Genomic DNA, 27,187 nt, shown 5'->3' with positions numbered 1-27,187 from the left:
TTTGAAATGCTGTTAGTGGAATTGCTTTTGAATATCCTCTTCCAAAATTAACTTTTGTGAAATTTTAAAAGAAAATAATGAATCCAGGGGCATTATACAACTTCATAGCAGTAACAGGCAAAAGCCTAAGCTTGGGGTTTACCCCTGCCCAAAGCATGCACACCATAGCAGATTATTGCCATTTTGACTGCAGAAAAGCATCTTGCACTAACTCCACAGTAAGTTGAAACTTCTGTTTCTTGCATTTGCTTTGTGATGCTTTGTGGCTTCCTGTTGTTACACAAAAGTGCCACTAATTAAAGTAATCCATAGTCTGACTGGGGAGGACTTGTCATAAATAACAAACTGGTTAACTTGGCTGAGTGTTGCTCATTTTTAACAGAAGTTTTGTGTTTATGTCATGCTGTTCACAGGGAAAACTGCTGGCAAATGTTGTTATTACAACTTTATCTTTGGTGTAAATGTACAGTCTTTTTGTCTTGTCACTTTTTAGTTTCTCATGGGGGTGAAACAGTTTCTTTCTGCTGTCAGAAGCAGAGACAGACAGGGAGATGGCAGGTTGGCAGCTTGGTGTTCCCTGAAAGTGCTTCCCCTCCACCTTGGAGGTGATTTATTTAATTGTTTTATGAAGACTGTTGACTTTGGGGGAAATTGCCTTACTTGTGAAAAAGTTATGATTGGTTCAGAAACCAGAATGTGATTTAAAGGCTGGTGAGCTGGGCAAGCATGGTGTACACAGAGCATCCTAAGTTAAACTGAAATTCATCACTAATACCTGGAGAAGCAGGTTAAAATACTTGTTTATATTTTGCCTGACTATACCTGCTATGGTTTGTGCCTCTTGAATCAGAATCTCTGCAATTTGAAGGGGTGGAGGACAGTCAAGGATATTTTTTTTTTTTTTTTTAATAAGAGATCATTTCTGAAATAAGAGCCGAAATAATTGTTTTTCAAGAACTTATGTTGAAGGAACTGGTGAGTGGTCCTGAAATTTGGGCAGAAAGAAGTAAAACCCTTGTATAAACCCCATACTTAATGGAAAGGTTTCACATTACCATGTTGTGTTTGTGTTCTTTGGGATGTGTAAGAATTTAGTATCTTGCAGCTGTAACAAAGAATAAATCTGTGTTAGGATATGAGGCTAGATCTGACAGAGGTGAGGCTGCCACAGCCCCTGCCCCAGCCCTGACCCATGGCAGGGCTGAGTGTGTGTTCCCAGCAGGAAAAAAGGTTTTCTTGCCCAGAAGGAGTTAGAAATGGAATTTCCTAAGAAGATGGGACAAACTGCAGACCAGACAGAGCAAATATATGGACCAGCCATTGTTTGCACATCAGGAACTGCTTTTATGCCCTTGTCACTCTGTTTTCCCACACTTGTTCTTCAGGAGTCATCTAGATCCTTCCACATGGACCTGGGATGGGATGGAAGTACGTGGAAGTAGCTGGGCAGGGTATGAGAGGAGCTTTCTGTCAGATGCCCAAACAGTTTTATAATAAACTGCAATGAAACTGCAATAGACTAACTTACCTACATTTTTGCCTTTGTGTATAATTTTCATTAATTTTAATAGTAACTTTGTTTGTTTGTTTGTTTCCAGTACATTAACAATTGTCTACCTTTCTGTGAAGGGATTATCACCCTAAAAAAAAAAATCTGTCCTTCTTTCATTCTGTAATTCAGTTTCCTAACAAAGTAACAAAGTAGAGATGTTGTCAGAGAATGTACTTATCCTACTACTGATACAATTGATTTCATTCTGATATTATGGACTGCCCCAAGTTATGAGAATACTTTCCAATTTGGGTTTGGGTCTCCAGTGAGGCAAAGAAACAGCTCTTTCTAATTCCTGCTTTATTGTTGGAAATTAAATTTTCTGGATGGGCAGTCATAAAAGCTCAGGCCGATGCAATGGTGGTCAGATATGGGTTATTGTTTCATGTGAGGGATATTGGCAGTCAGAGAATGGAGCTCTAGGAACTGAGAGGTGATAGAAGGGAGTTCCTTTGAAAATGGACCCTTGGAGTTTGATATGGTGAAGTGCAGTAGGGAAAGATCCATTTTATCAAAGGATGTCACATTCCTGCAAGACTATTTGCTTTCACTTTTCTATATTTTTGTTGCTTTGGAAGCTGCTGATTGTCTTCAATTATTTTTTTTTCTCCCTAGTAAAACGCTTCAGAGAACCAAAGCATGAAAGACGTCCCTGGAGGATATGGTAAGTTTCTGCATACTTTATTCTTAACTTCTTTTCTGATTGCATGTTGTAGAAATTGAAGGGATGATGTTAGTGTATGATGATTAAAATAAAGAAAAGTGATGACAAGAAATTGGTAACTGTCAGTGAGGAACCAAAAAAGTTACCAAAACACATGAGTCAGGTTATATTCTGTGTGTATCCTGGGAAGTCATTTCTTACTGAACACTTCCAGGAATCTATAGAGATGTGCATTTAGGCATAAAGCTTCAATTTGTGCTTTTTCCTGAAGACAGAAACTTAGAGTAGCCCTAAGATGCATCTGAACATCTACAGACTCGTATAAGCTTAGAAGAAGATCTCAGCTGGGCTCAAATAAATTCCATGTTTTGTTGGTATCCTACTATGTATAAAATGGAAAACAGGATGATAAAAAATATATCAACCATAAAAATACAAGGTATAAAAAGTGTATTTGTGTTTACTACATTTTAAAAGTTACTGAATTGAAGCAAGTTTTAAGACTGGTGTAAATGTTAGGCTGCCATTCCACTCGTTCAGGACTTCAGTGGTTTAAATTCCTCTCATACAATGCTGCTTCTCAAAACTAACACTGACCTTTATTTTATTGAAAAAAGAAATACAAAATCTTTGTGTACTGCAGTCTACCTCAGCCTGAAATTCTGACAAGTGCACTGATAGGCCTTAATTTTTAAGCAAAGAATCTTGTTCTGGGACTCAAGTATTGTTATTTATAGCAGAGTATACTGATTAGATATGTAACTCACTGGCTTCCTGCCTCATCTCCAACACTCAGCTCTCTGTGTCATGCAGTGAATGAAGAGATTGAAGTTCAAGACAGTTATCAGGGAGGGTAGATTAATTCAACCATAAAATGTAATTTGGATCTGTTGGGGTGTTTAGATCTTTTTAGACATGCAAACAACAGGCAAAAATGTTGTTTTTCTGTATAGTACAAAGAACACACTCTTGCCTGCTGAATACTTATTATGATTCTTATGTTTTACATTTAATGAAACATCCACTGAAAATTTTGGTTTTGTGCAAAAGATGATGAAAAAAGAATGGTAAAGGCTGGAGTCATTACTGAATCACTGTCTAAGTGGGGATTTATATTTTCCCCTTGAGTAACAAACTCTTTTCTCTCTGACTTTATCATCTGCTTTGGAGATAATATTGTCAAGGTTGGATTTTTTTTGCAGTGTGTTCTAAGCTCTGCACTGTAGATAAAATTCAGTGAAACCACTTCATGCTTTCAGGTGAAAAATATACTGGCTTTTAAATGAAATACTGTAGATAAAGGGCTCATTAGTCACTATTAAGTTGTTCACCCACAAACACATGATGAGGATTTTATTTTTGTCTGTGCCATAAGCTTGCTAAAAATGCACAAACATAAAAGGTCCAAAATATGTATCAGGGCTGGGATATTCATTGTTTCCAGAAGGTTATTAAAGACTTAGCTAAAGTTAGTCAGGATTAGCTCTTGGATAATGCATATGATACCAAGAGGATATCCGTAGACTTTACATTTACAGTGGTAGGTTTCAAGTTAATATGATTTGGGTTATTGCTAGAAAAAATAGGGGCAGAATTTTAAATGGAACATTGTTAAATAAAAGCTAAATACCATGATACTTTTGTCATTCTGGTGTTCTCATCTGGAGAAAAAAAATTAGTAGTAGGGATGGAGTTTTAATTACCATAAATTTGTAATGTCTGGTTGCGTTGTAAACAATTTTGTGTGTCTTAAAAACTGTTTTTACTTTACATAGGTTTTTAGATACTTCCAAGCAAGCCATAGGGATGTTGTTCATCCACTTCGCAAATGTCTATTTATCAGGCCTTACAGAAGAAGACCCCTGTTCACTGTGAGTGTTTAATTTTGGAATAACTGGCCTTTATGGAAGTTCTGTGGCTGAGTAGGTGTATGTGGGTAGTAAGGCAAGATAAAGCTGAGAAGACAGTTTTCATGGTAAAAATCAGTCACTTAAAAAAACCTGTGGTTTAAACTTAGTTAATCAAGGATCAGGAATCTTCTGTTTAAGACTCCTGCTCATGGCTGGCAGGAGTCTGGACTGTGTGTATCTGTTTTAAACCTAAAAGGCAAAGCCTTGCTACTTCAGTGAATGAATGGGGACTTGGGATGCACATTGCAGTTCAGGTTTGTTTACTGAAGGTGCTGGGACCAAAGGGAATGAATATCCAGTTGTGTTCACTGTAGTAAAGCAAGGCTGTAATACAAAGTGAGGTTGCTTTCAGGGTTATTTAGCAAAAATCATTTGTGTTTGTATTTGTTTCTTAAACGTACATTGGCTGCTGCAGTATTATTTTCATTTTGTTAAAAATGGGAAATCTTGCTTGGTAGCCAGGCAGTTAGTAGAGAAATTAATTCTGCAGTGTCACGCTTGGAGCAGTGTGACTAACTAGATAAGCATTTCTCTGTAGTGTATTAAACCTGAAGATTTTATGACTAAGACCCCGACAGGCTCTTTACAGGAGCTCCTGAAGCAAATGGTAATTGTTTGGGTTTGTTCTTGATAAGGCTCATGCTCAAAGTAGCTTACACATTGCTAGTAACAAAAGCTGTGAAATGACTTTTAAAAGCCCAGTAATTTGCCTTTTAGAACCGGTCCAGTTCCTTTGGATGGCATCTGCTCACTTGTTGTTCTTGGGTAAACAAAGGAGAGACACAGCTCAATGAACATGCTTGTGTTGCTGCACAAGCCAGTTTTATATTCCTTTACTCCTCCTTGGTTCCTTCTGTGCTCCTACATGGTAGAAATGTGCAAGAACACTGCTTTTCTCTTCCCACCACAAAGCATTCTGTTAGGCAAAATGCATTTATTTTAGCACACTAACTGTAAAATTTGAGTTGTAATTATGACAGTTTCAACAATACCAGGCATCATTGTAGGATTTTCCTTGCTTATAGATTTAAGAATTTCCTGATAGGTTTAAAAACTGGCAGGTGCAAATTACTTTCATTCAATTTTTATAACTCAAAGTATATATTCAAGTGAGGTAACAAAAGCATGTCAGAAATTGTCAGTGTTTAAAGCTAAGGCACAATAGTGTATTATAGTATTTTAAATTAAAAATAACTTTGATTATTAAAAATAACACAAAAGAATTTGGTAGGCAAAATAAAGGGTTTACTGACATGTGCATTCTCTCCTGCATCTCCATATTTTTATTTTCAAATCCCACTTTTAATCTAAGTGTAACATGACACAAAACCATTAAGAGAGTGAGATTATTCAGTGCTCTGAGGATAACCAAAATTACAGTGTGGAGCTGGATAATTTCTCAGACAAGGGTGCAGGTTCTTGATAGCAGAAAAAATATCACCTAGTATTAACCAAAATTTATGTTAGGAAAAATATCCCTACATTTGAAATTGGGTCCAGACTTGCCCAGCAGCAGCACAGCAGCTCCTGTGGGCAGGTGAAGGACACATCCCGGGGTGAGGCCGGCGGGCTTGGGAATCCCGGGCATCCCTGGGGGGCCGGGAGCCCTCTCTGGCTGTGGAATAGGCGCTGGCAGCTCTGATTTCCCTGCTGCTCCTGCTGCTGCCTTCCTGCTGCGGGCTTACAGCAGCCTCTTGTGGCCTCGGCGGGACTCGTGCAGAGTCGGGATTGCCGACGTTCCTCTGCAGACACTCAGCCTTTGGCTAAAGCAACGTTAGTTAAAACTCAGATTTGGTGAACAATTATTAGAAAATAACTATTTTTAGAAAGTTTTGGGATTTTTAAGGACAGAAAAAAATATTGAGACTGCTAAAAGTATTTAAATTTTAGGTGCTCAGTGTAATTACAGAAGTGGGTAAATGATTGTTCTGAATACTCTGGCTTCTCAATATACTTACAGATCTTTTATCAATCACGGTGTTAAAATACCCTGAACCTGTAGAAAATGGACCCTGACTCCTTGTTTTGTTTTCTGTTTTTCCTTTCAGGTACCTTATCAACTTCTTGCTGGATGCCACCTTAGGAATGCTGCTGATCTACATCGGGATCCGTGCTGTCAGCAGCATCGTGGAGTGGCAGCAGTGGGAGTCCCTTCGCTTTGGGGAATATGGTAAATGTTCTGTTCTGGCACTGAGGTGATTCTCAGGGTAGAATCCCAGAGTATTTCAGCAAGTGGTTAACTCATCCTAAAATCGTTGTACAGTCATTTTAGTATTTGACTTATCATGAGGGTTCTTTTAAGTTCTGTATCTAAGTATTCACCTTGTGTCTTAGAACGCTCAACAAGTCTCTGAGCATTTACTGAGTTTGGAATGACTGCTTGAATGTTTATTTTTTAAGGAGTGATTCAACAAATTATGATATTGGCTCATCTCATGGAAAAAATACCAGCATGATAAATTTACTCTGAAACACTTCTAAAAAAATGATTGCTGGAAGGCTATTTCCTACTAAAGCTTTCACTGAACCACGTGCCACTGTCTGAAGATACAGACCAAGAGTTCTGCCAGCCCTCTCTAAGCAGCCACATCCCTTCAGAGAAGGGAATGGCAAGATGGTCTGTGCTGCTCCTCAAGTAATCATCACTGGAGCTTGTGCATGTAGAGCCTGTATCACTGGTGCAAAATGCGTGAGGGACAGACTGTGAAATCACTTCCAGGTGAAGTTGCAGTTTACTTCTGTTACTCAGAAGTCCACGGATGTGCAGAAGTTGTGGATTTGCAGCCATGGTTGAGTTTCATTTTGTTTGGTCTGCTATTCCCAGATTGCTGAAAATGAAAGTTTTGTGAACATGCTAGAAATCATATTTGCAGCTCCTTGAGACAGAAATGGGAGGAGATGTTGCCTCATAAGAGAGCTGTGGCTCTTCATCAGAGAGAAAAACAACCACACCAGTGGTTTAGTGGGAGAAAAGTTAAAGAAAGTTAAAAATGTTTGCCTAAAAATTAGGATCTTCCACAGCAGTTTTATAATTATTACTGGCAGGATTTTGGTTTTGTAGATTTCTTTGTTTTTAATTGTCCTAAGTAGCTGACAGAACTAAGAGTAAAAAAAGGCCTTGTGAAATTGGAGCACTTTAAAAGCTTGAGAAGTTTGCAATCAAATAACATGAATTGCTATTTGCTTTAATGTCAGAGGTTTAGATATGATAGCAAGCAACTTAGGAGAAATAACTGCCTATACCATTAGGGCATGCTTGGTTTATAGAGATTTAATGTGTATCTTTTGGGGTACAGTTTATGGCCACTTAAGCTGTTTAAATCAGCACTGGCACTGCTTGTCTGCTTTTATCCCACATGCCACAGTGCAGTATTTCCACTCTTTTCCTTGGACTGGTGCATAGCTGACTCTTCAGGGAATTGACCAAGAGAGCTAAACCATCAAAAATTCACTAGATGTAAAAAAAGTAAATAGTTCCTCCAGATTAGTCCCAGGCTTGTCTCTAAGGGATTAGGTAAGCACCAATGCCCAGGGAAGGCAAAGGGGCAAGGAAAGAGGTGAGACCTCTTGCCCAGAGCCCCATTTTCTGACTGTTGGTTTGGCTTGAAGCCATCTAAAGATATTTGAGCAGCTTTTAGTCCATATAATCTTGAGTTTCCTCTTAGAGAAAAAAAAAAATCTATCTATTACAGTTATAGGTAGGTATTTGTAATCATATCAGATATTAGATTTTATTTCTTCCGAATAACATTTTGAATTTTTTTTGTGTGTAATCTGTTGTCCTTTCTCATTTTAATGTTCTTTCAGCAGTAAGCAGTCTGTGGATGGGGAAATATGAGGAGTATATTCACTCCCCTGAAACTTCTCTATTTCTTACTGACTTTCAAAATGTATCCAGGTCTATTTTAGTTATGAGGCATTTCTGACTGCAGTAATTAAGCTCTTAAAATCAACAAATGAACTTGTGTAGTGCTTTGGAGGTGGTCTATGGCTGTTCCAGTATATTGTCACTTTGAATTAGGAGATCTGAAACACCTGAACCTGTTTATTGACTATTCTCCTGTGTGTGTGTTTAAGTGATGTATGAAATTTCATAAACCCTCTTTTGTTAGTTGTTTTCTCTAGGATCAGATCATTTCATCAGTCACTAACTTTCTTTTCTGCATCTTTATTAATGTGCTGTCCTGCCCTTAGTGTGTTAGGTTTTTAATAAAGCTATTGTCTGGACTCTTTTAAAGCATATTTGCAAATCTGCATTTCCATTAATCATGTGGGAGAGGCTTCTGGTATAAAGAGAATTAGAGAGCAGATGGAAAGTTATTAGTTTTGGCTAAAACTAAGTAGGTGTGCAGTAAGGTTAGGTCCTCTGTAAGAAATCCAATCTAAAAGGACAAGTTGCATTGGATCATTTGCTGTCATCTTCTTTTAAGTGTCCCTGGTGCTCCTGAAGTGAAAACCCTCATATCACCAGTTTATTTAAAATTTTTCAGTTTGACCCAAAGAACACTGTTACTTTACATAAGATTTTTAAAAATAAAGTAGGGAAGAAGAGGGGACTAAAATGCAGTTCTGTGGGGTTGCAAGTGTGTTTAGAACTTGAGATTTTGAAGTTAAATATGGATGTGTAGTATAGAATCACAGAATGGTTTGATTTGGAAGAGAACTCAAAGCCCATCTCATTCCACCCCCTGCCATGGACAGGGACACCTTCCACCATCCCAGGCTGCTCCAAGCCCTGTGCAGCCTGGCCTTGGACACTGCCAGGGATCCAGGGGCAACCACAGCTTCTCTGGGCACCTGTGCCAGGGCCTGCCCACCCTCCCAGGGAACAATTCCTTCCCAATATCCCATCTGACCCTGCCCTCTGGCAGTGGGCAGCCATTCCCCCTTGTCCTCTTGCTCCACAGTCCCTCTCCAGCTCTCTTGGAGCCCCCTCAGGTACTGAAATGCTGCAATAAGGTCACCCTGGAGCCTTCTCTTCTCCACACATCTCGTCTCTTCTCCACCCCATGGTTCACTGGAAAGTATCAGAGTCTTGGAGCATTTTATCTAGAGTAGTAAAGTCAAGTCCTCAGCTTGGAGATCAGTGTGATTTCAGCTTGTTTGTAAACGTGGGAAAACAAACAGGAGCCCTCCTTCCACCCCCAGACAAGTCTCTACTTGTGACTGAGTGATGTTTGTGTTTCTAGAGCCTAAATAATCATTTGTCTCAAGTTAGTTCTCACTGTGAGCTCATTTCCCTTCTTAGCTCTATTACTTGATCCCTGGTGATTCATTACTTGAAGCTGTCACAAAAATAGCAGTGTCCTGCTGGTTTTAAAAGAGTCTTCTTTATATGGAGGATAGTTTTTAAGCATAAATGCCTCAAGGAAGGAATGGATACCAAAATATCAGCATTTATAAATGGTGGCTGTTTGTACAGCAAAACAGCACTGCAGTCTGATTTATGAACAAAGGGCCATGACACTCCCTCAAGGGCTTTTTTACATCAGAATTTTTAATTTTATTGGATTTGTCTTCATATCTATGGTTTTATATGTTCAGATTCATTACTTCAGCAGTTGGATTTTAATAGAAGTGCAGAATCAGTTAATATATTGGAGTGTGTAAAGAGGAGAAAAGCAGTCATGATCTGTACTGAAAAGAATGTTTCCTGCATTCTCCTTCCCTTCTTGTCTTGAGCTACATTAGCTGCTGCAAGTAGAAAACAGGTGATAAATCCCTCCTGGTGATTAGAAACTCCACTGGCAACTGAATTGTGCCGTGGCCTATTTTCTTGGCTTTGCCTCTCCATAGCAGAGCTCAGAAATTGTATTTGATGCATCTTTTTCCCGCAGCTCTTCATTTGCCCCTTGCAGAGCAACTTACTTATAGCCATGTGGGGTAGATAGCACTGCCTTCAAAACTATTTGAAATTTATTTTGGAGTAGTTCTGTGAGTTGGTATTATCTTAAGAAAAAAATTTCAGGATCTGAAGAACAGAAGGAAGTTACGGGGTAGAGGAATAACATGTATTGGGTACAAGAACTATTTCTAAACATACTTCTACAAAGCAGCTGATGGCAAAAATGCTGCTACAGTTGTCACTGCAGAGGATTCAAAATTTTTCAGTTTTGTTCTTTGCTTTTCTTGCACTAGCAAGATTTCTGGTAATTTGCTGGATTATTCTATACATGGCAATTATAATATCAGAATTCAAGAGATGACTGTAAGAGAAATTAAATTAGAGCTTTATGGCTTCAATATTAACATTAAAGTTCTAATTTGGGTTTGTGTACAGAATCTCTGAATGTACAAATGTCTGAAGGTGCTCTTTGGAGCACCTTCTAGCGATGTTATTAACTTGAATTTCATGGCTTATAAAACCATAGAAAAAATTGGTTAGAAAGGAACTCCATATAATCCAACCTCTTGCTCAAAGCAGGATTAACTTCAAAGCTGAAGTGGGTTGTTCAGGGCATGGTCCAGTCAGTTTTTAATTTATCCATGGTTTAGGATTTAAGAACCCCTTTATCTAAACAACCTACTGCAGCAGATTTAACCACTTTCACTGTGAAAGCTTTTATTCCTTCCTATCAGAACTGTATCTTCACCCACCCAGTCTGTATCTTCCCACCTTTCTTCAAGGATACTACTGGGACACTCTCAAAAGACTTGCTAAATTCAAAGTAGACAGCATCCCTGTTGTCCCCATTTGTAATTATAGCTGAGAGACAATTTTGTAGGTACAGTAGGGCACACAAAAATCCTCAAGTAGAATTTAATATACACAACTTCTAATTTCAGTCATTTTTACCAAAGTAAAACCCCAAAGAAACCAGCACCACTCCCTACAAAAACATTGTGGAACAAAACATTCATTAGTGAGAGTGCACAACACTTTTAATATAGAGTTTCACAGTTTTTGCATGTGCAAAATCTCCTGAGAGTTGCAAAAGATGCAAAATCGTTTTCACTGTCTTTGCTTTTAGGAATTAAATAAAGATTGGAAAAGAGATTAGAATAAACTGTTCATTTCCATAGTAAGACTGTAGCTAAAGCTAGATTATTTTAATATTTGCTAATTAGTGAGAAAAACTAGAGAATGCTAATAGTCTTGTGGCATATAGAAATTAATTGCTAAAATGTAATTTTCAAACCTAATTCAGGCCTTGTGTCTTCAGAAGAATCACAGTTGCTTGACATTGACTTACTGATGTTTTGCCTTTCAAAATTCTAACTCTTTGGGTTTTTACAAGAGAAGCTGTAACTGCAATATGTGATGGTAAAACTCAAGCATTGTAATTGCTTTCCTCTCAGACTGTTGATCACAAATTCATCCTGTAAAACTTGCTTAGGAAGTATTTGTTGTTCTGGACCCCGGTCTGATTTATCAGTTTCTCTGTGTAGCATTTCAGCAGCAGACCCTAAGTCTCAGACTATTACCAAGTATTAATACTGAAAGCCTTTCAGGAGTGTTCCAGAAAAGGAAGCAGCAACTGTCCATTATGCATTACAAACACATAAAGGCATCTGATTTTCCACTGCCCATTATTCATCCCCAGGCTAAGAGTTTGGAGCTGCCTTTGACAAGATTGCAGAGGCTGGTGCAAAGACCAAAGATCTGTCACCCCCCTCCAGAGCTTTTTTTTTTCTGGTGAAGTGCAGCTTCAAGCTCTCCTGCAAAGTTTGTTAGGCTTACCAATCCTCTTTTTTCCTCTTTTTTGTCTTCTTGTTCTTCCTCTGCCTTCTTTCAAAGAGTCTAATCATGTGCATAAGTTTTCCTGTTCAAATATTTGTGGTCTTCTGTCTGTTCTGGCAGATACTTCATGCACTCAGGTTCTCATTCTGCCTTTGAGGTGCAGCAGAATTTCAAACCCTTTCACATTGGAACTAAAATATGATCCTAACTTTTCATTCAGTTGAATTTTTCATAGCAACTCTTGCACCTGTTGCTTCAGTTGGTTCCTTATGGTAACTAACTTTGTAGAGATGAAAAATACCTTTAAGGTAAGCCTAGAGACAACGGTGGAAGTCTAAGTTTTACCTAGACTGAAGAGAAATGTGTTTTCCCCAGCCATGTTTCCATTAAATTTTCCCCTTTAAGACACTTAATATGTCATGATAGAGGATCAAAAATAACAATATGAGGAGGAACACAATGGAAATTTATCTGTCTTGCTTTCATCAGATTATATGAAACAGTGTGAGCATGTCACAGGTACTGCTGGATGGGATAAAGTCCTGTTAGATTCAGTTTCTGATACTTTCTGAGGGAGGGGAAGGAGCAGCACTGAAGGAATTGGAGAAGGCACTTCTGGAGGATTTATCTGCCCTGCTGCTTCTTCCAATACTGCTGTTTTAAGATGTTTACTATTAAGTAAATCAAACCTATGCATATATTGAACCTTTCTTCTTTCTTGCAGGTGACCCCCTGCAGTGCAGCGCTTGGATGGGCCAATGTATTCTGTACATAATGATTATGACATTTGAGAAAACCATCATCATCATAGTGCTGCTTATACCTCAGTGGAAAGAGGTTGGTGTTTTTACAGCACTTTACGGACAAGTGAACTTTAGGTGGAAGCTGTAAAGACTTCCAGCAGTGTTTATTGGTTCGGTTCAAGCATCATGATTGTCTACACTCATTGCCCATTAACTCTGTGGTAGTGTTATGGTCTTTTAGTTTAATTGGGATACTGCTAATGAGACCTTTATCCATTGCCAGGAGTATCATATTGTATTTTGAGGGTTTTTTGTAAACTGAAATATCCAAAATTTAATTCTATCTCCTCGTCTAAAGTACCCTTAAAACTACAAAGTTGTTCTTTCTTCTCTTAACTCTAATTTTTGCCTACAGCTATTTTGTATTCTTGTAGTATTTTAAAGAATTTTCTTTGCCTGACCTTGTTAATAGGTTTTAACTGTAGACTTTTAGAAATTTGTGGTGGATTAGTGAATCCATTGAGGCTGACTGGATTAATCTTTATTTTGATGGACTCTGCGTAACCAGATTTTCAAAGTGTTGCTGTTACTGCCCATTAAAACCAGTTAGTTCTATTGTATGCCCTGGACTATTTTAGGAACTCTCTTCTCCTCACTGTGTATTTTGTAAAACTCTGCTCTGTTTAAATTTCATAAAGATGGATCTACAACATTTTCCTTGGGAGCAGCTCTAAAATGTTCAAGATAATTCTAAGGCAGCTCCTCAGACTTCTGTAAACAAAAATGACAGAGATAAGTTTCTTGTCAGCCCCACTTACTTATCTGTAAATTATCTGTGGTAATTTATGAGCTGTCCTAAATACTTTGCTTTGCTCAAAGCTGCCCTTTTTTGGTTCACCTGCGTTATTTCTGTCACATTAGCTTGTACATGGGCATTGGCCTGCCTAAGCCAGTTGTGTGCACGTATTGCTGTGAGCTGAACTCAATCCTTTTCTTTTTGCAGGTGGCTTTATTGAATCCCATAGAGAACCCCCAGCTGGAGCTGGCAATTGTCATGCTGATCGTTCCCTTCTTTGTTAACGTTAGTACAATTCACTTCATGAGATGTTTACTTGGATATCCTTCTGCCATGTGTTCGTTAATTAATATTAGTCCTGAAAACACTCTGTACCTTGGTGCTTAAGTTCATTTAAGGGCTGCTAAAGAATGGGTAAATTGTCTGGATATGTAGATTTTTACAAAGCTGAAATCCATATGGAGCTAAAGAGCTAGGTTCAGGAGAGCGGCAGAAATGCCTCATAGACCCCTTTGGCCTGATGACTTCAGTAGATTGACTGACATAGAGATTATAAAATTACAGTGAAATTGCTTCAGGAAGCAGTTAGTCTAAGGACAGACGTCCTGCAAAGTATCCTGTGTCTCTGACACAGCTATGTGACCATAGCTAATAGCTGCTGGCCTGTGGTGGAACAGAGGAAAAGGGCAAGTGTGCAGTCATCCTTCCCAAAGTACACTCTTGCAGCAATCAGGGATTTAGGGATTAGAGCCAGAGACAGTGGGTGTCCTTGCATGTAATAACTGCTGGTAAAGCATTGCTACATGAAGAATTAATATAAAATCACTGTGAATAGTCACTGCTTTTCTGATTTTCTTCTCTTCCACAAAGGGATAAAGTAGCTGGGTTCTAGAGCATTCCTGAAAGGTGTAATAAGATATGTGATACTGTGCCTACACAAGATTTAACTTTTCGCCAATTCAGAATTATTGTCAGGTTCATTTGGTCAGTATTTGGACCTTTCTTCTACTCTGAAGAAAGCTGAACTGTTGCTTTCCGCTTCTTTTTAACAGGCGTTAATGTTCTGGGTAGTAGATAATTTCCTTATGAAGAAAGGAAAGACAAAAGCTAAACTTGAAGAAAAGGAAGCAGGACAAGATTCAAGAAACGGAAGTAAAGTCCGATACAGGAGAGCAGCATCTCATGAGGAGTCAGAGTCAGAAGTATGTAGAGTTAATCACTACAATTAATGCAATAGCAGTCCAGTTCATCCCTCCTGATACTGATTTCATTGTAGCACTGTCAACTGAGGTTTGATTTACTGAATGTGTACCTCTAGCAGTAGCTCCTGGCATTGGCAGTTGAGAACCAGTTAAGGAAAAAGTCATTGTTGTACCACTCTGGCAGTTAATTTCCTTGCAGATGGGCAGGAAGACCAAATAATACATGTAAATACCACAGGTGAACTCTGCTGCAAATGCTTCTTAAAAAAAACTCACAGGGAATACAAAACTAATAGATAATTCTAATTCAAAGAAAAGTTAATAGATTGAAGTGAGAGGGAGCTGGTGGAGGCAACTGACCTGATTTTCGAGAATTACTTACATAGCTGCCTTAGCCTAATGTTATTCTAAATTACATTAAGTGAGTAGTTTTTAGTTCAGCTGAAAGATGGGTGGCTTCTTTGAAGGTGAGTCAGTTTAGCTTTATTAAGTTAATGTAACTTTTCTGTGTGATAAACAGTGCTATTTATATGGGGTTTGCCAGGTAACGTGACTGCCTTGTTACCAGTGTGGATCAAGGCCTTAAATATTCTCTCAAGCTGCCTCCACTGTTCTGGCATCACTCTTTGGGTTCAGAGTCAGTGGCTGTAGTGAGATTAATATGCATCCATCCTTCTGCAAAATTTACTGGAGGTTTCCAGTAGGATTTGCAATGATGTTTGACAGTGTGGCAGTAAATCCTAATTGTGTTCTTTAAGCTCTTTCCTGAGCAACTAATAAGGTGCTTTGCAAGCACATAGAAAAGTAAAATTTAAAAGCAGAAAGAAGGAGTGTGACTGCTCCATGTGCTCAGAAGCTCTAATTTGTTTTTAGATCCTTATTTCAGCAGATGATGAGATGGAGGAGTCGGATGTCGAGGAGGACCTGCGCAGACTGACCAACTTAAAGCCCATCAAGAAGAAGAAGCATCGCTTTGGTCTGCCTGTATGACACATTCCTAGGCCTGTGGACTTGCAGGTTTCATGGCAAAAACTTCTGTCAGTGGGGTTTAATGTTGCAATTGCATCTCCCTTTTTCATACAAACTGACTTAGAAGCAAGGTCTACCAACAGAAGGCAAAGCAGTTGGAAGACTTCCAGTTCAGTTGCACTACAAACACACTGACCAATTATGCAAGAATGTCTCCTCATCATGTGTGGAAAATGGACGAGTCACTAAGGATTGGTGTGGGAGGTGTCAGAGAAGATCAGAGAGAACAGATACAGAATCTTTCACTTCCAGTTACTGATGGGACAGTGTGTGGAGTTCTCAAAAAGGCATCAGAGTTGACTAAGTTAAAGGAGTGTGTTTTATTACTAAAACTGGCTTTTGCAGCATAATTCCTAGAGCAGAGTAGTTTATGGTTACAAGCTGTAACTTAATATTATTTTTTTAAGTACAAATGTTTACTTGCTACCGGGTACCTATGGAACTAATAGGTGGAACAAAGATTTTTTTCCAAGTCTTCTCAAATCTATCTGACTATTTTATATTTAAGTTATATTTTCATACAGTTGTATTTAAAGATTCTCTTTATCAGAGAAATGGGTACAGTTCCCGTTTTTGTGCAGAACAGGTCAAAAGATTTGTAGTGAAAATCTTATTTATCCTTGTCTCCTGATTTAAGACAAAGGGATTGCAAAGGGAAAAGCTCTCTGTCACTGCTGAAGTCACCAAATATCACTAAAAAATGCAGTCCTGTGTGTGCTCTTGACCACTTAATTTGAAAATACCTTTTTCAGTAGAAGGTGGTGTTTGCATATTTGACAAAGGTGCACTTTAGCGTATAACAAAAATCCATTGTAATAAGTTATTTGTGAAATGAGTATCTATGGATGACTAATTACTCCTGTTCCTGCAAGTCTCTTGTGCATACCTCTCAAATGACCCAAAAGAGATGAAACGTTGCTGATACTTTTCCTATTACAGGGCCTGTGGTACAGGACTGTGATCTGATTGAAGCAGTTGTGCTACAATATTGCAAATACAATTCTGTCCCTTGTTTTTTGTTGGAAAGGCAATCTTCTACTTAATGTGCTTAACAGCAACAACAAAACTTCTCCTATTTAATTTCCATAAAGCCTCATTATCCTTCAGTAGTAAAAGAACAACCCCAAGGGGTACAGTGCAGTTGTTACCACAGCATTTCTGGGATTTTCAGTGTCTCTTCTGCTAATTGAGAGCACGTGTTGATCTGAAACCTAGCAGATGTGTTTTCAGTGATATCCTTTTGCTTTGCATATTTTCTAAATGATTGTTTCTGACAGCTTTCCTTGCTTAGTTAAACCTTGTGCACGACAAGGCAATGTGTCAAAGAGGTGACAACAGACCTTGAATGGAAATCTGTTGTAGTATCTGGACACCAGAAAAATTCCAAGCCTTAAACCAGTTTCATTGGAAAACTGCTCAGAACTTTTTAAGATTTTTTACATTTTTTAATAGATTTACTAGGTCTTAATGTGATTTATTATCCAGACCACTTAACTGGGCCTTAGTGAATACTGAACTGTGCGCTCCTGTGCTTACTTTGACTATTCCAGCATCCCTTTTCCCAGTGGCTGCCAAGGGGACACAATGCTCTGACACCTCAGTGTGTCCAGCCAGCTCAAAGGGACATTTACCAAACCCGAGGTTTTAGTTGAGCCACTGACCTTTGTTACTGTGCACTGAAATGTAAGAACTGCAATAAGTTACAGTACTAATGTTTCCTTTAGACTAAATCTAGAAACTAATGACAGTGGAAGCTTGCCTGAGTTCTTTTGACATGGAGGGTGGGGATGGGGAAATGTCCCTAATCAGTGTTGCCTCTGGTTTGGGGGGTTTGGGGTTTTTTATTGATTGTGTGACTTCCACCTTCTCTTGACTATTGACCACTGGGCGGGGGCAGATCTCCAAAAGCACAGTACTTCAAGGAATTCATCAACAGAATAGTCTCCTACAGCTCACTTTTCCAAAGGGATTTAAGAGCTAGGACTGGCTCTTGTCACAATTGTCAGCATTTATTTTTTTAGCATAGGATTTGTTCTATTTCAGATAGAGAACTAAAGCTACTGAACATGTGCTATGTCCCAGTGCAGAGCCATGGCTGTCCTCGCCAGCTGAGATAACTGAGCAGCGCACACAAATTTAACTGTGCGAGCTTGCATCTTATCTTCCTTTTCCCTCCTCCAGTTACTTCAATTAGCAAAATGATTCTAGTCTCATGTTTAGTCTGTGACGTGTCAGTATAAAATTATGGCCTTAATCATGTAAAAATATTTGTTTTGAGCAGACCTCAAGCTTATTGACCAAGTACAAAACAGTATGAAGTGTTATAGAGCAGTTTCTTCAAGGTGGTTATAGCAAAGGTTCTGAATGCCTAATTTTTCATGTCTTAAGTGCTTAAATGTCACTTGATGTGAGATCTAGATATGCCTAGCAAGATGATGTAGTAAAGCACTATGATCCAAAGACACAGAAGTATTTTAAATACCACAGTAGTAACAGGAGGCGCAACCTTCAGAGGGGAAAAAATTACTTTCTGTACTAAGACAATAATTTTATTCAGAATTTTAGCTAAATAACAAAATCTGGCTGTTTTTTCTATACATTCTTTGTTATCATTGTGAAAGAGATGGAAAAGGTAAATTGGCAATTTTCCTCTCTGTAAGGCAAAAATTGGAATTCTTGCAGTAATTGTGAGTAGGACAAGTCCTTTTGTCTGACAGGCTTGCATGTGTGAGCAGGGAGTGTGTGCTTAGTGCTTCACTATGTCTTACCCCTTGTTAAAATGCATTGACAGTACAGTCTGAAATGGACTTTATGTCATAAAGAGTTGATCCAGCAGTGATACAGCAGCATCATGTTTGTATTATCCTCCATTTGTCACTCAGATTTCTGCCTGGCAAATATACTTCAGGACAACTTGTAGCAAAGGTTTAATTCAGGCTGTGCTTAGAAAATAGGATCTATTTAATGAAAATAAGCTATGTAATGAATGCCAAAGTAAGAGAAAGGGATTATAACTTAGAGAAGAGACACGAATATTGGTGGAGATGGAATTTACCAAGAGTGGTCAACCTAAATGCATTAACTGTTCCTAGTATCTGACCTGTGACACATCTGCATAAACTAAAAACACTGGTGTTGTCTAGTATGTGGTTTCCAAGTTCTGGCTTCAATATGTTCAGGTCCCCTTGTCTTACTTTAAGTAGGTGAATGCTGTCTGTTAATGTTGCTAACTAAAATGTACTATAGCTTTTCTTCAGGGAAAACTCAGAAACTGAGTTGCAAATTAGAGCAATGCAAAGTGATCCCCTCGGGCAGGTGTCTGCTCTGATCCCTGCCGAGCCTGGGGAGGGGGGCCTGGGCTCTCCCGCTCTGCTCAGAGCTGAGCATCACAAGGATCTCTGCCACTGTGCTTGACTAACCCGTGTTTGCAACTTTGCTGTGCTTTTTACAGGAGAAACCAGTAGTGAAAGCTAATAAATTCAGCCACACCAAGTCAGAGTACATCTACAGCATAGGCGTGCAAACTTTTTTAGGTGAAGTTTCCAGTTCAATTACTGAAAATGACTACTATGGTTTTACAAAGTAAAACTGCAGTATCTTTAAAAAAGGGACTCTTTTGTAGGTGTTTTCGTCTTGTGTGGGTATCCGTCTCAAACTGAATGTGGGGTTTGTTTGTAAGTAAATTCAGAGTATAGCCAATGTGAGCAAAACCAACAGCTGTATTCTGCTGCCCTCTGTTTGGACCATATTGTTTAATCAGTGGTGTTACCTTAAACTTTTAAGGGTATCTGATGTAATTACATTATAATGGTTTACAATAAAGTCTGACTGATTACAGATTTGTACACTTGTTTTATACTTGTTCTGTTTCAAAGTGCCTGTGTTTCAATGTCTATGGTGTGCTCTTGTGGGAAGCAGATTCTGCTACTTGTGCTCTAATTGTGCACCTTGTTATGATGATTTTAATTTCAGTATATTTACCTTAATGGCAAGTCCCATTTGATCAGGAAGAGACATTGTTCTTAAGTTGCAAATTTTGTTTACAAGTTTAAGAATCCTTGCAGGCTCCTCTCAGATCCATTTCCTGAGGAAGGTTTTTTTAGGGCTGGAGCTGAACAGGATGGACCCAATCCTGCCTCTGTAAATCCTCTGTAACATTTCTCTATTATTTTCATACTTTCCACCTACCACATCCAAGCAGCCCCATACCCACTGCACCTGTACAGGGAATTCAGAGTATAATCTTCACTCTTCCTAAAGTGTCAGCCCCCTAAGAGGTTGTTAGCACTTTCCTGGAGAAGTCAAATCTTCCCTGAGATTTGGAGACCACAGTGGCAGCTGTGTGTACATTCACTTAATTTTCTATGGTCATTGCCATATTTTTGTTGGAACCATTCCTCCAGCAAAGGAGTTTTCCGCAATTCCTATTGCAGTGGAAGATTAAAACTTGTATTTTTAATAGCCACTGTTGGATAAATGAGCCATCTTGTTCCATTGTCATTCATGTCCCATTTAACAGATTTTAAGGATCTCATCCAGATGAACAGGATTTTTACTCTAAAATTTAAGTAACTGTAGATTTAGGCTGGGTTCTTTGTGAGGAAAAATAGCCCATAATCTGTGCAAGAAAATTATTGTGCCCCTTTCTGAGTGCTGGTTTAGGAAATGGAATTGAAGAGAACAGAACTCTCCAAGCTTTGGGGATGTTCTAGAAACCCCAGGATGTGCTGCCTGCCTCACTAAGCACTTCACCTGCCCCAAATGGCAAGCGAGGTATGAGTGGTTTGATTTTGTGTGTGTAGATTAAATTGCTATGAAAGTACAATTCTGTTGCTTTTGAGTGAAGAATATGCAGTACCAATTAACTGAAGCAATTTTGAAAGCTGAAGGGAAAATAATAGTTCAGTGTCTTGAATTCTAAATATTTGCTTTAAACATGCAGAATGTTATTTTCCTGTCATAATAGATAGTCAGAATAGTGACGCTTGTAGGACTGTAGAGAAACATCTTAGTAGAGCACTGTTACTTTGTACAATAGGAAAAAAAATCTGTTTTTTCTAAGGTCAATGTTTTATTCTTCTGTTTCGTTGTCCTACTAAGGGCACTGCTGCTCTGCAGAAATGCTTCTTCTGGTTACTAAGATATGGGTTTAAAATAGAAAATCAACTTAAGGAATAGTAACATCCAAACTGTGTCTTAGCCTACAAACAATTCCCCCAATAAAGGAGATCTCAGGCCTGGAAAGAGTTCAGCTTAAAGGCAGTTTGGGCATTGGGAGGCCTGGGGAATAGTTCATAGCCAACAGATCCCACAGTCCTGCTCATACAGCACTGGAGCTGTGGTTTGATGTCATGTTTTCATCGTGAAAACAAATGTTTTTTGACCTTTTGTGCTTCTCTATACCCTAAAAGCACTGGCAGAGCCTGAGGAAAGGCTAGGGCAGATTTCTACCACTCCAACAGTTGATCTCTAGTGGAAGGTGTTTGGAGGTCTGCCATGCCTGCCCTTCTCACATTAACCCACCTGGCTGGAGACTTGGTTCTTTGTCGGTGTTGAGTGCAGTCACAGAAGCTGATTTTTTTTTGCATGATGTAAAGATTTAATATAAAAAAACCAAACAGGAAACAATATTCCACTCAAACCTCTCTCAGTAATGAAAAATAGAATTCATACTCAGAGATGGCAGGGCTTTACTTAATTAAAAAATTGTTTAGAGAACAAATATTAAATGTTCTGAGAAAGGTTTTACTGCTGTCAGCAAGTACAGTGGGGAACACCAAGTTTATCCATGTCTGAGTAAGCTGTTCCTGTACCGATGTGGGTGAAATGGTTAAACTTGCTGATAGTGCTGGAAGTAGAAAGTGATTTTACTCTCTCAGTTGTGTAAAAGCCAGCTCTGGAGCTTGATCAGAGATAGAGCTGTAAGGGTAAAACCATACCCTACTTTATTAGCTCTCCAAAAGACACAAAGCACTCCCCTGTTAAAGATCCCGGTGCTAAAGTGATTCAGGGAACAGTTATGCTTTGGACTTTAGGTTTGTATTGTCTTTAGAGAACACATATTTTGTTATGCTGGGAAAGCAATGCCCACTCTTTTTTCCCCTCCCTCCCCCAAGAGGGTTCAGAGTCAATTTTGTGTCCATAACAACATTTTGCCTTTTAAAGCTATAAATAGAGCCCCGGCGGACTCCCCGGGAAGCGTTTTTGTAGGGAGCCGGCTTCCCCGCTGCCGCAGCTGCCTGCCCCCGTCAGCCCAGCCCGGTGAATGCTGCACGCCCGAGTCATCGCCAGGAATAAACCTCCGACAACAACAGCCTGCCTCGACCTGAATCATCCCGCCGCTGCTTCGGGAACATGACCCAGCCCATGACTTCACTCGGATGCTCTATATAAGTCCAGGAAAACAACAGGCGCTCGCAGAGCTCACGGGCTGGATTTAAACAAAGTCGGGAACGACCTGGGAGGGATTTCGGCGAGGGAGCGCCGCAGTTATGTCACAGGTACGGGGACATCTGTGCGCTGCCAGCCCTCGGAGCAGCTCCTGGCAAACCTGCTACTGGTTTGGATGCTGCGCTTGGAAAAGCTTATTAGCAAGTTCCTCTCGTTAACCACTGAATTCAGCTTTTCTGCTCTGTGACTTGCGTGATTACAATATTTTAACAAGTACATTCTTAGGATGGGCTATTTGTTGAAGAAGGAAAGCAGCTGCTCTCTACATGGTTAATTAATTTAGATTTAAAATGCTATAGTTTACCTTAAATATTTTTATTAGTGTAGAAAGGGAAAAATCCTTTCCCCTGCTCTGCATTGGGATGTTTCAGAGATGGAGGAATCTCTGCCTTTTTAACACACTTTCTCAGACAGTGATTCTGAAATTCTGTTTTGCAAAGAGGTGGCTGTGCTGAAATGTCACTGTGTAAAGCTTAGTGTATTAACATGCAGGAGGAAAGAGTATGACTGAAAATTCTGACTGTTAGGATAAGATATTTGAGATGAAATTTTGTATAAAATGAACACTTTTATATTCATTTTATAACTAATGGTTTGTCTTTAATGGATGCCCCAATAATGAGTGTTCCAAAGTGCTCTTGAAATAAGCTCGGAAATGGTGAGGTTTCAGGTAAATGTTACATTTGTATCACAAGTTGCATGTGCTGGCAGAGCTTTCATCAGCATGAGAGTTTTACAGGATTGGTGGGATGGAGAGTAGGAGCACAGAGAGAGTAGGAGAGCACAGTTCTTCAGCCATAAAGAGTAACTCAGTTCAGCTGATTTTCTTTGCTCCAAAGAAAATGGGACTTAAAACCCAATTGTTTGTCTTGTAAAGTAGCGCTTTGTGGCTTGTGACAGGAGTAGATAAAGCACAGGCTGCATGCCTGTGCCAGGAATGGCTCCTGGCAAACCCTGCTCAGAAATTCTGGCAGCACTTAGCAGTGGTGGGGCTGTGACAGTGGCAGCTGCTGGCCAGGGCTCACCGTAACCTCTCTGCTCACCAGCTTTGCTCTTCAGCTGGGGCCGACTAATCCGCAGCAACTGTCCTGCAGGAAAATCCTCCGCGATCAAAGCAGGGGATGGTTTATTTTAAAAGAACTGGGTGACATTCAAAAGCTCTGCTCAGCCTGGCTGTATCTTTGTGCATGTCAAGAGCCACCTTTCCTCACCCCTGTCCCCAGGAATTCTATTGTACCGATGGGAAGAAGTCTCACAGTAACAGTTATCAAAAATGGGTGAAGGACCTTTGCAGATTTCACATTGCTCTTAATAAAGCAAGGGGCTTTTTCCCTTCTTGGGTTGACTGCCTGTGGAGTGTGCCATGGGCATGAGGGACTGTTCCCATCACATGCCAGTTGCCATTCCAGAAGGACAGAAGACTCCCTGGTTGTGGGGATGTTTGGTTCACCAGCTGAACAACCATGCACAAGCTGTTGTGAATTTTGAAGGGTTTGCTGACACCCTTTCCCCTCACTGGCTTTGGCTACTCATGAGTGTTTTCCCCAGAGATGTCGTAGATGTTTTGTTTCCCACAACACATGCAAGTGGGATTTACAGCGAGCTATTCTGAGCATTCCCAGGAATTTGCAGAAGGCAGAAAACGTGCTGAAGGCTCCAGTGGAGCCAGCCCAGCCGTCCAAGAGGCAGCCATGCAGGCACTGTCTCTGCAAGCTCCCTGGGACTCGCCGCTCCAGCCATCTGTAGGCCTTGAGGGATTTGTTTGTCTCCACAGCTGCTTTTAGACTCACAGGCAGTGCCTGGAAGGGCCTGAGAGGGCTCCACCACTGCCAGAACCCAAATATCAGAAGCTCTGTGTATGTAGTGATGGTCAGAGAAGTTTCTTGTTGATCTTTCAGTGTGTTTCGAGTTGGAGTGTGGGGGTCTTCTGTTCCTCTTAATCATATCCCTGTGCCCCTGAATCTTGCCACGAGGGCTGCCTGGTGGGACATTGAAAATCTGTCCATGAAATAATAAACTGACAGGGGAATGCTTATGGTGTTGACTGCTGCAGACTGAGGTTGTGTCTGACTGTGGAGTCCTAATTTAAAGATGGGGTAGGCTGATGAAGCAATGTTATCCCTATTTCCTTGTAGTGGAATAAACTGTGAACAGATTAGTACTTGGCTATTGCAGTGCACCACCTGATGATGCATCTGTTTCTTTGGGGTCCAAATCCAATGCTTCAGATGTGCTCAGTAGAGAGCCTTCTTGAGTGCTCAAATACTTTTGCTCCTTAAATTTAAGATTATTAACTATGGGTCAAGTGTTTATTCAAACTTAAGTCCAGATTTGGAATCTCTCTGACCAGTTTCCCAAAGAAGTAGTAAGTAGATTGGGGGACCAGCCCAATTTAGTAATAAAGTGATTTTTCTTTTCCAAATATTGGACAGATTCTTGAATTACCAATCAGTACTTGCAGAATAAGTAGGCAGGGCTGGACAGAGAAAATCTAAGATTTTTTTTTTTTTTAATTAAGCAGTCCATTGCTCTTTCAAAGGCTATACAATAAAAAGACAATTTCAGAGCAGTAAGAATGGTAGCAGATTATGGGAAGGGCAGTGAAATTGTGATTATGGGAAGATCTGAAGTAGCTGAGTATGTAATTTCAGAACTGAAATAGGTGAAATAGTGTGTTAGCAACTCTGTATGTTGTAGCCTTTGGGTGGAGGCAGCTTTGTTCCCTGTGCTTTGAGCACAAAATACTGATGTGTGGGTCTGTTTCTTAGCCAGCCCCTGTGAAAAAGAAGCGTCCTCCAGTGAAGGAAGAAGACCTCAAAGGAGCCAGAGGAAACCTTGCCAAAAACCAGGAAATTAAATCCAAAACCTACCAAGTGATGAGGCAGTGTGGTAAGTCTCCTTGACTGGAAGCAATTAAGCAGAGTAAAACATCAACTTAATTGCCCTTTTCAAGTGATAGGGTCACCTCTGGAATATCAGCCTGCTGTTCATCTGATGGACAAGTGAAGTATTTATAAAATGTGTACATATGTATTTCAGCAGCACTAGTTTTACTCTCTGAATTTGGGTGATATTTCACTGATTGTCTCTCCTGGTTTTCTTTTCTAAGAACAAATGGGCTCTGCAGCACCTTCCATATTTAGCCGGGCTCGGACAGGGGGTGAAACAGTCTTCGAGAAACCGAAGGATGAGCCAGCCAAGAGCGTCTTTGGCTGACAGTGGAGCTGGACATGACTCACCAAAAGGATTGTTGTAACGTTTTTTCAAAATTTCTGTTCCTTGCACTAAAATCACTGTAGACTCAAGCAGCTAATTTCTACCCTAAGTCCTTAAGTAGGAAATATACTCAAGTCAAAGAGTAAAATTTCCATGTTCATTTTTATTACATGCTTTCTTTCTATGTATTGGACAATGTTTGCTATAATTGTTTAATAAAAAAAGGTTGTTGGACTCAGCTTGGCACACTGTGGTGACTCATTTCACTTTGGGTTCAGATTAATTCTGTGGGCACTTTGGCACTACAGGCGATGATTTTGTCTGTCAAATGCAAGGGAAAAACACCCGGATGACACAGTCTCAGTGTCAATGTAATTTCTTCACACCATGCCCTCATCAAGAGGGAGCTGAGGAGGAGCTGATCAGAGGGGCAGCACAGAAACCTGGAGACTTCACCCAGATCTGTGCTGCCTACAGCGGCACCTTGGCGAGGGCCCTCAGGGTGGCGGCATGGCACAGGGTGGTGGCTCCCCCCTCACGGCTTCCCGCTCACGGCTCTCCCCTCACGGCTCTCCCCTCACGGCTCTCCTCTCACGGCTCTCCCCTCACGGCTCTCCCCTCACGGCTCTCCTCTCACGGCTTCCCGCTCACGGCTCTCCCTTCACGGCTCTCCCCTCATAGCTCTCCCCTCACGGCTTCCCGCTCATGGCTTTCCCCTCACAGTTCTCCCCCACATCTCTCCCTTCACACCCTTCAGGGCAGCAGAGCCATGATTTCCCTTCATTCAGCTCAGCTGCGGGGGCAGAGGCCCCGCTCTCAGAGTGCCCCAGCACAGAGGGAGGGATTTCAGCTCGTTCCCCAGCGGCTTTTTCCTCCTGTCCCACTGGATCAAATGAGAAGTGGGGTGCCAGACCCAGCCGCCATGTCCTGCCTTACCATGGAGATGAGAACCCAACGAATGTCTCTGTACAACACCAGCACACTCTGAGGGGAAGCTGTTTTGTTTTTCAATGCAGTTTGCTTCTTAATTTGCCTGCCTTAAACATCAAACCTGTTTTCTCCCAAACCCCAGAATGTTTCCCCTCAGCTGGATATTTGTGCTAAAATACAGAGGACCCTCTGTGGGCACCTGCCATGCTTCCCACACACCCTGTGGGACGTCTGGGGATGGTAAGGCAGATGCCACCTTTATTAAAGAAGTTACTTTTATTTTACACAGACTAGATATGATTAAGAGGTAAAAGTGATGCCAGAGTTCTCTGTGCACTGTGAAATGTATCATACTTGGCTTTTGTGTCCCAAACATGTGACAGATAAAATGTGACAATGCTCACAGAGAGGCTGTGGAGAGGAGCTCACTTGAGGCAGCAGCAAATCCTTTGGCTTTAAGGGGAAAGCTTCTTTAAAGATATTGCTGATGCATTGCCTTGCCCTGCTTTTTTCACTTAAAAAGATTATTATTTGCAGGCCAGACCCCACCGCCTTGCTTTAGCGGGCACAATTTCTCCATGGAGCACAGGCTCCTCACAGGTACATTGTCAAAGCCTTTTCCCAAGAAATATATTTCCAGAGCTTGAAAAAAGTCATGTTGGAAAAAATTCCTGCCCTGATAATACTGGAGCTGCCTTTGCATTGGGTTTAACAAACCCTCCTTAATTAATCTGTGTTGGGAAGCTGGAAGGAGGTTGTTCAATAGCTATAGAAATGATGGTGAGGGACAAGTGGGACAAAATGTTGTTGCTTTCCTTATTGCAGTACAAGGGCCTGACCTGCAGGTTTGCGGGCGGGGTAGCAGGACAGGGGGATGCTGTATTTCAGACCCTGCTTTGGCTATGGTGGTGCTGATTTAACAAAGCACAGAAACCTCTGTGTCCCACACAGATTCTACAGGGAAACCAAGTAAGGTATCTGCCAGAAAAGTGGGATTTGGCAAACAGCTCTATT

General features: G+C 40.4%; 2 protein-coding genes across 2 annotated transcripts in view; both read left to right on the top strand.

Moving 5' to 3' along the window:
• The window catches only part of STIMATE (STIM activating enhancer), a 34,119-nt gene extending 14,697 nt beyond the window's left edge, over positions 1–19,422 (top strand). The window contains exons 2-8 of the mRNA XM_053953532.1: positions 2,168–2,216; positions 3,992–4,087; positions 6,175–6,296; positions 12,532–12,644; positions 13,554–13,631; positions 14,399–14,548; positions 15,422–19,422. Coding sequence (XP_053809507.1) covers positions 2,168–2,216; positions 3,992–4,087; positions 6,175–6,296; positions 12,532–12,644; positions 13,554–13,631; positions 14,399–14,548; positions 15,422–15,538 — 725 coding nt within the window. The 3' untranslated portion in view covers positions 15,539–19,422. The remainder of the gene's footprint in view (positions 1–2,167; positions 2,217–3,991; positions 4,088–6,174; positions 6,297–12,531; positions 12,645–13,553; positions 13,632–14,398; positions 14,549–15,421) is intronic.
• Positions 19,423–21,876: 2,454 nt separating this feature from the next.
• MUSTN1 (musculoskeletal, embryonic nuclear protein 1) lies at positions 21,877–25,481 on the top strand. Its single transcript, XM_053953533.1, has 3 exons — positions 21,877–22,077; positions 24,796–24,916; positions 25,137–25,481. Exons 1-3 carry the CDS (start codon positions 22,069–22,071, stop codon positions 25,241–25,243), a joined length of 237 nt encoding a protein of 78 aa, XP_053809508.1. The 5' UTR covers positions 21,877–22,068; the 3' UTR covers positions 25,244–25,481.
• Positions 25,482–27,187: the final 1,706 nt, after the last annotated feature.

The sequence above is a fragment of the Vidua chalybeata genome, chromosome 12 (genome assembly GCF_026979565.1).
Source record: "Vidua chalybeata isolate OUT-0048 chromosome 12, bVidCha1 merged haplotype, whole genome shotgun sequence".
NCBI classification, from domain to species: domain Eukaryota; kingdom Metazoa; phylum Chordata; class Aves; order Passeriformes; family Viduidae; genus Vidua; species Vidua chalybeata.
This window is presented reverse-complemented; position numbering and strand designations above follow the sequence as displayed.

What these genes read in the sequence shown, in the direction of transcription:
- MUSTN1 (XM_053953533.1), top strand. An exon ending in CCAAGTGATGAGGCAGTGTG is followed by an intron (nt 24,917 to 25,136) that starts GTAAGTCTCCTT and finishes TTCTTTTCTAAG; the next exon opens with AACAAATGGGCTCTGCAGCA.